Source organism: Bubalus bubalis, chromosome 10 (genome assembly GCF_019923935.1).
Source record: "Bubalus bubalis isolate 160015118507 breed Murrah chromosome 10, NDDB_SH_1, whole genome shotgun sequence".
Taxonomy (NCBI): domain Eukaryota; kingdom Metazoa; phylum Chordata; class Mammalia; order Artiodactyla; family Bovidae; genus Bubalus; species Bubalus bubalis.
Genome location: NC_059166.1, coordinates 50,969,638 through 50,982,237, shown reverse-complemented (window position 1 = coordinate 50,982,237; position 12,600 = coordinate 50,969,638). Strand labels below are relative to the sequence as shown.

Genomic DNA, 12,600 nt, shown 5'->3' with positions numbered 1-12,600 from the left:
GAACTCTGAAATCACATGTCTTACTGCTTCCCTAACCTACCTCAACCCATACCTAAACAGGCATCTCAAACTTTAACATGTCCTGTTCAAAACAACTTGGTTTGTGCCTCCGGGTGTGTCCAGAACCCAGCTCCCATCTTCTCTTCCCCACTGTTCCCTGATCTTAACCAATGGACCCACTTTCCATTCCGTTAATCAGGCCCTAAACCTCCAAGTCACGCTTCCTTCCTCTCATAAACTCACAATCTAACTTCAATTCTTGATACCTTTGTCTCCAATACACATTTCTTCTTAGCTCTTTCTACCATCTGAAATTATCATTTTCATTATATCCCTCTCCCTCCCCCAACCATGAAAGTATTCCTCCTGAGAGCTGTATCCTAATTCTTAAAATGGTCATATACTAGTGAAATACCAGCTGTTCTTGGCTTAAAGGAAAATTAAGAAGAAAAAGATAAAACATACTGCAATATCAACCCATGTTCCAGAGCTGATGGCTTCCTCTACTGATGCTTCCACCTGATCCACAAGTCCTTGGCCAACACAAGCTGCTTTCAAAAACAAGAGTTGTGTAGTCTTATATCTTTTCTTTATGTAGCTCATAGCATCTGGGATTCCAAGTCTGGATAAAGCATCAAATTCTAGAAATGCATTACAAGATTGGAATAGAATTGTTAATCACTCTTAGAATTCTTAGAAAATGTTAAGTTCTATCAAAATCTATTCTTTGGGAATGCATTGTATTTTAATAGAATTTTTCAAGAATATAACATATCACAGCCTCTTTCCTAGTTATATTACCTTGTGCTGTGTTTGCACGCATGCTCAGTTATGTCCAACTCTTTGAGACCCCATGGACTGTAGTGTGCCCGTCAGGCTTCTCTGTCCATGGAATTTTTCAAGCAAGAATACTGGAGAGGGTTGCCATTTCCTTCTCCAGGGGATCTTCCCAACCCAGGGATCAAACCCTTGGCTCCTGCTGCGTCTCCTATACTGCAGGCAGATTCTTTACTGCTGAGCCACTGGGGCCCTATGTTACACTCCCAAATTTTTATTACTAAACATATTTGTAGATAAATTGGTTCAAGTACTTCATTAATCCTGCTTTGTCTTTTACTCTCCAACTGAGGAGTCGAAGGGAAGCATGAGGACAAAAGACAAAAGGGCAATAAAAATAGAACTGAGGATAAAGGAATGTAATGATTAGAGAAACAAAAATTGAAATTTTTCTTATCACAGCAAAAGGAATGGAATTTATTTTTCAAATGTTTTAACAGACAATTGACGATAGCAATTCTCTAGTCTAATTTATACTAATAAAAGATCTAGTATATAAAAAGTAAAATATTTAAGACTTAAATTTGCAGCCATTAAAGTTACTGGAGATAGCTACCAACCTCTCTTTGTCCTCAAATAATAATATTTAAGAAAATTAATTACAACAAAATTTTAATTCAAATCCTTCGCTGCAAAGGCACATTACAGAAAGTCAAGAAAATGTAAGTCAAACCAGTACTCATTCTAGCACACATTTAAACTGAACGCTAATGACTTGAGAAACCTATATGCAGGTCAGGAAGCAACAGTTAGAACTGGACATGGAACAACAAACTGGTTCCAATTAGGAAAAGGAGTTCGTCAAGGCTGTATATTGTCACCCTGCTTATTTAACTTATATGCAGAGTATATCCTGAGAAACGCTGGGCTGGAAGAAGCACAAGCTGGAATCAAGATTAACGGGAGAATTATCAATAACCTCAGATACGCAGATGATACCACCCTTATGGCAGAAAGTGAAGAGGAACTACAAAGCCTCTTGATGAAAGTGGAAGAGGAGAGTGAAAAAGCTGGCTTAAAGCTCAACATTCAGAAAACGAAGATCATGGCATCTGGTCCCATCACTTCATGGGAAATAGATGGGGAAACAGTGGCAACAGTGTCAGACTTTATTTTTTTGGGCTCCAAAATCACTGCAGATGGTGACTGCAGCCATGAAATTCAAAGACGCTTACTCCTTGGAAGGAAAGTTATGACCAACCTAGACAGCATATTGAAAAGCAGAGACATTACTTTGCCAACAAAGATTTGTCTAGTCAAGGCTATGGTTTTTCCTGTGGTCATGTATGGATGTGAGAGTTGGACTGTGAAGAAAGCTGAGTGCCGAAGAATTGATGCTTTTGAACTGTGGTGTTGGAGAAGACTCTTGAGAGTCCCTTGGACTGCAAGGAAATCCAACCAGTCCATTCTAAAGGAGATCAGCCCTGGGTGTTCTTTGGAAGGAATGATGCTAAAGCTTCAGTACTTTGGCCACCTCATGCGAAGAGTTGACTCAATGGAAAAGACTCTGATGCTGGGAGGGATTGGAGGCAGAAGGAAAAGGGGATGACAGAGGATGAGATGGCTGGATGGCATCACCGACTCGATGGACCTGAGTCTGAGTGAACTCTGGGAGTTGGTGATGGACAGGGAGGCCTGGCGTGCAGCGATTCATGGGGTTGCAAAGAGTTGGACACGACTGAGTGACTGAACTAACTATCTAATGACTTATAGGTTACTTATTTTTAGGTAACTCATCTCTCGGGTTTCTCTAGTGGCTCAGGCAGTAAAGAATCTGCCTGCAATGCAGGAGACCTGGATTCGGTCTCTGGGTTGGGAAGATTCCCCTGGAGAAGGGAATGGCAACCCACTCCAGTATTCTTGCCTGGAGAATTCCATGGACAGAGAAGCCTGGTCCTCTACAGTGCATGGGGTAGCAGAGTCAGACATGACTGAGTGACTAATACATACACGCACTACTTGTTTTAATGATTAAATTCAATCAATGTATTTCATCCAAATGATGGAACCTCAGAAACAGAATTTAGTACAACTTCAATGTTTCTGAAATAGTGGATAACTAATAAAAATGATAAAACTTACAGCCAATAAAGTATTTCTAAGATTATGTAAACCAGGCAACTTCATAAGTTATAAGTTATAAAAACAATTACTTTTTATGAATTAAAAAGAACTGGAAGTATTTGATATATAGTATCACATTACTGGAAGGCTGGTAACAATCAATACCAGCTTTGGCCTTTCTACATTACAACTGTTCAGTGACTATGGAATTAAACTCAGTTGCATGACTCACAAAAACCTTCAATGTGACTACTTTCATATTCAAAGAGAACCACTCTAGTGTGCTGGCCAACAGTAAAGTACATGTGTACTCACTCCCAGGGTTAATACAGTCTTTCTAAGAATGTGTTTAACATTAGAAATGATTTTTCGTTTAAAGAAAAAAAAAAAAAATTTACCCAGATAGCCATTCTGCCTGAGAAAAGAATCCACCCAAGTACTCTGTGTTCTGGAGTAAATGTCAGGGATAAACACTGCCTTATCCTGTCTCCCACCAACCACAGTGCCTCGTAAGCGTCCATCATTAACAAGTTCTTCAAGAACAGCTTAAAAGAAAAACAAATAGAAACAGAGCAGATAAAAATCTCAAAAACACTTTACAATTTCACCATTTATTTATTATCCTTAAAAAAAGCAATTTAAAATTCAAATTGCCTACTAAATAAAGACATTATATTTTAGACAAAACTTTTCTGCCATTTATGAGAATACTCATGTCATAAATTTAGGAAAATGTGTCAACTAGATAAAGATGCTGAACTGTAATTCAAACTAATTAATATTAATGTTGAACTGTTTAGTCTGAGTTATTTTGGAAAAACATTCCATTATCTATCTCATGATTAAAAGTAGATGACTATACACTTTCAGAATAGATAATACACAATCACTGGTGTAACCAAGTTCAATATTCTCATATTTAGAAAATCAAGACACCTGGATCCTATTAGAATCAACAGTGTAAAATGAAGCCATGAAAATCTGTATAAATTATTATACTTCCACTGTTTAAACTGAAGCAACACATTAAAACCCTACCTATAACAGAAGTATAATGCATGGTTAAGAGGATGGGTATGGACCCAGATAGTGTAAACTTCAACTCTGCCACCTACTGGTGCTGCTATTAACACCAAATTTATGCTTTTTATTTAAACTGTAACACTTAACTACACTACATACTTTGTTGTTTTAAATACCAATCCCCTAAAAAAAAGATAAAGCAGATAGGAAGTAGTTATTTCTAAGTGTACCAACAAGAGCATTCAAAAGATGCCTGGGACAAAATGATTCAGGAAACTTAGCCTTTAACAGAAATAAAAATTAGTTTTAAAAATGAATTTCAGAATTCCATTGCTGAGTAAATTAGAATACATCAGAAAGGTCTAGATTTCAAACACATAATTTAAAATTTTGTGTGATTGTACAACACAAATCCAAGCTAAATTCAGACCAAAATTATCAAGTTATCAGTTATTACTTAAAGAAGTTTACATGATAATGAAATTCCACCAAACCCAATTAAGCAGATTCCAAAATACATCACATTTTTAATTTTAAATTTGTCTTAAAAAATTTATCTCCACATTCTGAAAAACATAGTGAATAAAAATTAAACTTTTGGTAGTAAATAAAAATTAAACTTTTGGTTCTGAATTTGAATTTCTTTTCCATTATTTATTTTAATTCTTATACTTGCATAGATACCGGAGTTGAAAAATTAAGCCACTGCTTTAAAAAATTATTCCAGCCAAGCTTAGGAAAAAAAAAAAAAAGCCTTCAAAACCTCTTAAGAGTTTCACAGATGAAGAGCGAAAGAACTCAGCCATATATATACATATAAACTACCACATTGTTAATCGGCTATACACCGAGACAAAATAAAAAGTTTACAGTTTGAAAAAAAAAGTTTCACATACAAAATAGGCAATGGACCAACATTATTTTAGAGAATTACTTATTTTTTAAATGCTAAGAATATACTTTTAATGCTATAAGCTTTTTTTAAAATTTTTTTAGCTAAACACCCCATGGATGATAACCCACCAGCTAGCTCCTCTGTTCATGGCATTTTCCAGGCAAGAATACTGGAGTGGGTTGCTATTTTCTACTCCAGAGGATCTTCCTGATCCAAGGATTGAACCCAGGTCTCCTGTATTGCAGGCAGATTCTTTACCATCTGAGGCACTAGGAAAGCCCCCACACACTTACTTTCATAAAAAAATTTAGTAAAAATTGGTAAGAACAAAGTGAAAATTATTCTTAATCCTAAAATTTTAAATCTCTCTATATATGCATACACACAACAGAGTATTTTATAGACACACACAATTTCTTTAAAAATCCCATTCTTTTGAGGTACCTAATACTACATGGTGAATATAACAGATAAGACACATACATGAAAAATGGTATAGAGAAACTTAGCAACTAGAAATATTTTAATAAGTTTTAAGATTAAAAGAGGTAAAAATACTATAATTAGTTAAGTTTTATATTTAGTCTATTCAAAAGCCAATTATGTGAAATGCAATTTAAATCAAACTCACAGTAAAGAAGCTGCTCCTGAAATCCATATCTTGAAATCAAAGAATTCACTGCTGTAGGCCTTTATGTAGAGGAAACAAAACAAAAACCTTTTTACTGATTATAGAGTTGCACATAGTTAGGAATTAAATAAACTAGTATGATTAGCTTATGAAAAAACATAAATTAATTTAGAAGAAAAAAAATGAAGGCAAAAATTGTATCAGAGATCAAGACGGTGGAAAAGAAAGATGTGGAGTCCATCTCCTCCCATAAATACATCAAAAATGCATCTACATGTGGAGTAATTCTCACAGAATACCTTCTGAAAGCTGACAGAACTCATACAACTGAAGTTGCAAGAAAGATCACCAAGAAACTGGGTAGGAAGAGAAAAAGGAGTTGGGACAGGATCTATGCCCTCAGAAAGGACCTGTGAAAGAGGAAAGGTTCCTTCACCCTGGGAACCCCTTTCACTGGCTGAAATGTCAACCAGGACGGAAAGAGAGCTTCGGAGACTGGGGAGTGTGTAGTAACTGGTCTGCCACAGGCAGAACAGAGAGAGATTGGCACTAATGGTCCTGTCCACCTCGCTGCAATCCCTAGCCAAGGACACACGTCTGCTAGTGGACATCACAGGCTGAGTGCTGAAACTTGGGGTCCAGGGGACAGGACAGGGGTTGGCTGTGCAGAAACAGCCTGAAGGAGGTGGAGTGCGCTTCAGAGGTGTAAACAGGATTGACCCTGAATCTGCTGTAGAAGCCCCATTGTTAATACAGTAACCCTCGAGAGAAGGGAAGAGCAGGGCCCCACCAGAGCATCTTTAATCTCTGTGTGCTCAAAGCAGTGTGGATCTTCCTTTATGAGCTCTGGGAGGATGCAAGAGCTGGAGTGATGCCCACATTTGGAGGTGGGGCTGAAATCTGAGCTGTCTCAGTGGCTGATCGATCTATAGATTTATGCCATGCTGGTGGTTTTGCAAGCTCAGCACCTGTTGGACATACAAGCAGATTACTGGCGCTCCTGTGGCTGGGGCAGGTCTGGCATTAACAGTTGCAAGCTTTGGGGGCATGCATATATACAGGTGGGACTGGGGTCTGTAGCTCTCATGGCAGGTCCAGGTGTGTGACCATGACAGTTTAGGTGCCTAACTACAGGGGACCTGAGCCTGTAGATCTGTGCTAGTGGTTTTGTGAGCACAGTGCTTGAGGGTAACCCAGGCCAATTTCCTGCGTTCCAATGGTTGAGAAGGGGTCAAGGGCAATTCCAACAGTGCACTTTATGAGCCCACATGATGACTGACAGGCAACACCACAGAGTGCACTCCCAGTGGGCAGCTTCTGCAGAGGAATTACGCAGTGGTTTCTCTCCCAGTGGGAGCACTCCAGTCCTGCCTTTCTCATACCACAGCTTTGAAATGGATCTGGGGATTTCTACTCCAACAACTGGGGAGCAGCTCTGTTCCCAACAGGGCTCTGAGAACCACAGAGAGAAGAGGAGGCCCTGCTCAATATCCACTGGAAGCTCTGGTCACAATAACAGTCACACCCCCATCAAGGGGATAATGGCCAGCACATACTGAGAAAAGACTTGACAAGCACCTGTACTAAAAAGAGCCCTCGCACCAAATATTAGACTCATGCAGGCTACCCAGGGATGCTCCTACATAAAATCAGTCCTCTAAGACCACAGTAGATAGCTATTTCTCCTAAATTAACAGAGTCAGAAAAATGTAAGTAAAATGAAGAGGGACCATACCCATTTAAAAGATCAAGACAATTCCCCTGTAAGGAAAAGATAAAAAAAAAAAAAAAGAAACAAACTTATCCAGTCTACTAGACCCTGAGTTCAAAAAGGAGGTAATAAAACTACTGAAGAATTAAGAAAGGTTATCAACAGAAATGCAGATCTCTGTAACAAGTTAACTATAAAGAAGAATCAAGAAAAACTAGAAAACTTATTTGTTGAGATTAAAGCCAAGTTAAAGGAAATCAATAGCAAAATGAATGATACAGAAAATGAATAAATGATCTGGAAGGTAGAATAATGGAAATCACCCAATAAGAGCAGCAGACAAAAAGACAAATGAAAAACAATGAAAGCAATATATGAGACCTATGGGATAATATGCAGAAGGCAATGGCACCCCATTCCAGTACTCTTGCCTGGAAAATCCCATGGGCAGAGGAGCCTGGTAGGCTGCCGTCCATGGGGTCTCGAAGAGTCGGACACGACTGAGCGACTTCACTTTCAGTTTTCACTTTTCACTTTCACGCATTGGAGAAGGAAATGGCAACCTACTCCAGTGTTCTTGCCTGGAGAATCCCAGGGACAGGGGAGCCTGGTGGGCTGCCGTCTATGGGGTCACACAGAGTCAGACACGACTGAAGTGACTTAGCAGTAGCAGTAGCATGGGACAATATAAAGTGTGCCAATCTGTGCATAACAGGATCTCAGAAGAGAAAAGGGGATTGAAAACACTGGAAGAAATTATGGCTGAAAATCTCCCAAATCTAAGGAAACAGATATCCAGGTAAAGGAAGCACAGAAGCTCCCCTCCAAAAAAGATGAACCCAAACAAACCCACAATAAGACATATTATAATTAAAATAGCAAAGTTAGAGAAAGGTTTCTAGGCAGCAAAAGTAAAAACAGAGTTACAAAGGGAACCCACTTAAGCCTATCAACTGATTTCTCTACAAAAAGGTTTCAGGCCAGAAGAAATTGACATTTGAAAGGGAAACCTACAACTTAGCAAACTCTACCAGCAATAATGTCATTTAAAATAGGAGAGAGAATTACTCAGACAAGCAAAAACTTAAAAAAAATACAGCAATACCAAACCTATCCTAACAGAAATATTGAAAGGTCTTCTTTAAATAGAAAAGAAGGAAGAATCTGTAGGGGGGGAAAAATCACAGCTGAAAAGTAAATGACTTAAATAGGCCACTACACAGATTAAAAAAATACTGTGAAAGAAAGTGACAACAACTACAATGACCAGCAAAAGGATAAACATGAAGGTGTGAAAGAGGGCATCAAAATCATAAAATATGGGGGAAAAGAGTAGTAAAATATAGATTTTTAAGAGTATGTTTGAGCCTATATGATTACCAGTTTAAAGCAAGGGTTTGGAATGTGTTAAAACATCTGAAAAATAGAGTAATCACAAATCAAAAACACACAATAGATTCACAAAACCCAAAAGAGAACAAAAGCATAATACAAAAGAAAACCATCAAACCACAAAAGGAAAGACAAAAAGAAAAAGGAACCATTAAGAAATACAAAACAACTGGAAAACAAGGTTTAAAATGGAAATATATACCAATAATTACCTTAAAGGTCAATAGACTAAATGCTCCAATCCAGTCAAAGAGTGGCAGATTGGATGAAAAAAAAATAAGGGCCTACAATATGCTGCCTACAAAAGATCCACTTTAGGGGGCAAATGACACATATGGATTAAAAGTGAGGGGATGGATAAAAGTATATCATGCAAATAGCAGTGGCAAGAAAGAGAGGCTAGCAATACTCATTTGAGGAAAAATAAACTTTGAAATAGAGACCATAAAAAAAGATAAACTAGGACACTATATAATGATGAAAGGATCAATACAAGAGGATATTACACTTGTTAACATATATACACCCAACTTAGGAGCATCTGAATACATAAAACAAATACTAACAGACATAAAGGGAGAAATTGATGGGAATACAATAACTGTAGCAAACTTCAGCACCATATTCATATCAATGGAGAGATCTTCCAGACAGAAAATCAATGGTACACTACAACAGATTTAATTGATATTTTCAGGACAATGCATTAAAAAGATCCAAGAATACACATAGTTTCCAAGTGCACATGGAACATTCTCAAGGAATGACCACAGATGAGGGGCTATAAAACAAACCTCAACAAATTGAAGAGGGTAGAAATTATTTCAAGTATCTTTTTTGACCACAACAGTATGAAACTAGAAATCGACCACAGAAACAGAAACAAGAAAAAAAAAACTGTTAGTGGAGACTACCCAACATGCTACTAAAAAAATAATGGGTCATGATGAAATCAAACAGGAACGCTGAAAATACCTCGGGATAACTGACAATGAAAGCACAACCATACAAAATCTCTGGGATGCAGCAAAAGCAATTCCCTTAGAGGGAAGTTCATAATGATACAGGCTGTCCTCCAAAAACAAGAAAAATCTGAATTAAACAACCTAACCTAACACCTAAAAAAACTAGAAAAAGAAGAAAAAATAAAACCTACAACAAACAGAAGGAAGGAAATAATGAAGCTCAGAGAAGGATAAATAAAATAAGTTAAAAAAATTAGAAATAATCCAATGAAAAAATGGGTGGAATACTTAAGACATACATTCCATAAAAGACATACAGATGGCCAATAGGCACATGAAATAATGTTCAACATTGCTAATTATTACAGAACTATAAATCAAAATTACAATGAGGTATCACCTAATACCAGTCAGAATGATCATCATCAAAGTCTATAAATAAATGCTGGGGAAGGTGTAGAGAAAAAGGACCCCTCCAACACTGTTGGTAAGAATGTGAATCTGTTACAGGGACTATGGAGAACAATACGGAGGTACCTTAAAAAACCAAAAACAGAGCTACCATGTGATCCTGTAACTGCACTCCTGGGCATACAGCTAGACAAAACTATAATTTGAAAAAAACATGCATCCCAATATTCATTGCAGCACAGTAACCTAATGTCCATTAGCCATAAGAAAAATGGTACTTTCTGCAGAAACATGAATGGAAGTAGAGACTATCATACTAACAGAAGCAAGCCAAATAGCATATGATATTGCTTATATGTGAAATTTTAGAAAATGATATGAATAAACTTATTTACAAAACAGAAACAGACCCACAGGCATTGAAAACAAATTTAGTTACCCAAGGGGAAAATGGGGGGAGAAATAGGGGAGGGATAAATGAAAATCTTGGGATTGATACATATACACTACTATATATAGGGCTTGCCTGGTGGTTCAGATGGTAAAAAATCTGCCTGCAATCTGGAAGACCTTGGTTCAATTCCTGGGTGGGGAAGATCCCCTGGAGAAGGAAATGTCAACCCACTCTGGCATTCATGCCTAGGAAATCCCATGTACAGAGGAGCCTGGTGGGCTGTCATCCATGCAGTTGCAAGACTCAGACACAACTTAGTGACTAAACCACCACTGCTATACATAAACAGATAAACAAGAACCTACTGTATAGCATGGGCTTCCCCAGTGGCTCAGGTGGTAAAGAATCTGCCTGCAATGCAGGAGACAACCTGTAGTGCAGGAAATGCAGGTTCAATCCCTGGTCAGGAAGTTCCCCTGGAGACGGAAATGGCAACCCACTCTAGTGGAAAATCCCATGGACAGAGGAGCCTGGCAGCCTACAGTCCATGGGGTCACAAGAGGTGGACATGACTTCATGATTAAACCGCCACCCAAGCCAGGCTTGTGAACCATGAACTTCCAGATGTTTAAGCTGGTTTTAGAAAAGGTAGAGGAACCAGAGATCAAACTGCCAACATTCGCTGGATCATTGAAAAAGCAAGAGAGTTCCAGAAAAACATCTATTTCTGGTTTATTGACTATGCCAAAGCCTTTGACTGTGTGGATCACAATAAACTGTGGAAAATTCTGAAAGAGATGGGAATACTTCTGGGTGAACCAGAAGAACTTCCAGAGTTCCAGAAGAAACCTGTATCCAGGTCAGGAAGCAACAGTTAGAACTGGACATGGAACAATAGACTGGCTCCAAATAGGAAAAGGACTACATCAAGGCTGTATATTGTCACCCTGCTTATTTAACTTATATGCAGAGTACATCAAGAGAAACGCTGGACTGGAGGAAGCACAAGCTGGAATCAAGACTGGCAGGAGAAATATCAATAACCTAAGATATGCAGATGACACCAACCTTATGGCAGAGAGTGAAGAAGAACTAAAGAGCCTCTTGATGAAAGTGAAAGAGGAGAGTGAAGTAACTGGCTTAAAACTCAACATTCAGAAAACTAAGATCATGGCATCTGGTCCCATCACTTCATGGCAAATAGATGGGGAAACAGTGGAAACAGTGTCAGACTTTATTTTTTGGGGGCTCCAATATCACTGCAGATGGTGACTGGCAGCCATGAAAAGACGCTTACTCCTTGGAAGGAAGTAGACAGCATATTAAAAAGCAGAGACATTACTTTACCAACAAAGGTCCGTCTAGTAAAGGCTATGGTTTTTCTAATAGTCATGTATGGATATGAGAGTTGGACTATAAAGAAAGCTGAGTGCTGAAGAATTGATGCTTTTGAACTGTGGTGTTGGAGAAGACTCTTGAGAGTCCTTTAGACTGCAAGGAGATCCAACCAGTCCATTCTGAAGGAGACCAGTCCTGGGTGTTCATCGGAAGGACTGATGTTAAATCTGAAACTCCAAAATTCTGGCCACCTGATGCGAAGAACTGACTCATTTGAAAAGACCCTGATTCTGGGAAAGATTGAGGGTGGGAGAAGAAGGGGACAACAGAGGATGAGATGGTTGGATGGCATCACCAATTCAATGGACATGAGTTTGGGTAACCTCTAGGAGTTGATGATGGACAGGGAGGCCTGGCATGCGGCAGTTCATGGGGTTGCAAAGAGTCAGACACGACTGAGTGACTGTACTGAACTGAACCACTGTATAGCATAGGGAGTTGTACTCAATATTTTGTAATAATCTATAAGGAAAAAGAATCTGAAAAAGAATATATATACATACACATATACATATATAACTGAATCACGTTGTTGTACATCTGAAACACACTGTAAATTAACTATACTGCAATTTAAAAAAAAAAATAGAAAAAGAAAATCAATAAAACCAAGAGTTGGTTCTTTGAAAGGGTAAACAAAATTACAGACCTCTAGCCAGGCTCACCAAGAAGAAAAAGAGAGAACCAAATAAAACAAGAAATGAAAGAGAAGAAATAACAACCAATATCACAGAAATACACAATATCTGTTATAAGAGAATACTATGAGCAATTACATGCCATCAAATTAGACAACCCAGAAGAAATGGACAAGTTTCTAGAAATACACAGTCCACCAAAACTGAATTAAGCACAGATAATTTGAACAGGCTAATCAGT

The 12,600-nt window shown here is 38.2% G+C and overlaps 1 protein-coding gene across 2 annotated transcripts in view; it reads right to left on the bottom strand.

The window, feature by feature from the left end:
• The window catches only part of UFL1 (UFM1 specific ligase 1), a 69,542-nt gene that overhangs the window by 17,744 nt on the left and 39,198 nt on the right, over window positions 1–12,600 (bottom strand). For both annotated transcript variants that reach the window (XM_006058050.4, XM_006058051.4), the window contains exons 7-9: window positions 5,451–5,509; window positions 3,300–3,446; window positions 466–641 (exon numbers count right to left, since the gene is read on the bottom strand). In XM_006058050.4, the coding sequence (XP_006058112.1) occupies window positions 466–641; window positions 3,300–3,446; window positions 5,451–5,509 (382 nt within the window). The remainder of the gene's footprint in view (window positions 1–465; window positions 642–3,299; window positions 3,447–5,450; window positions 5,510–12,600) is intronic.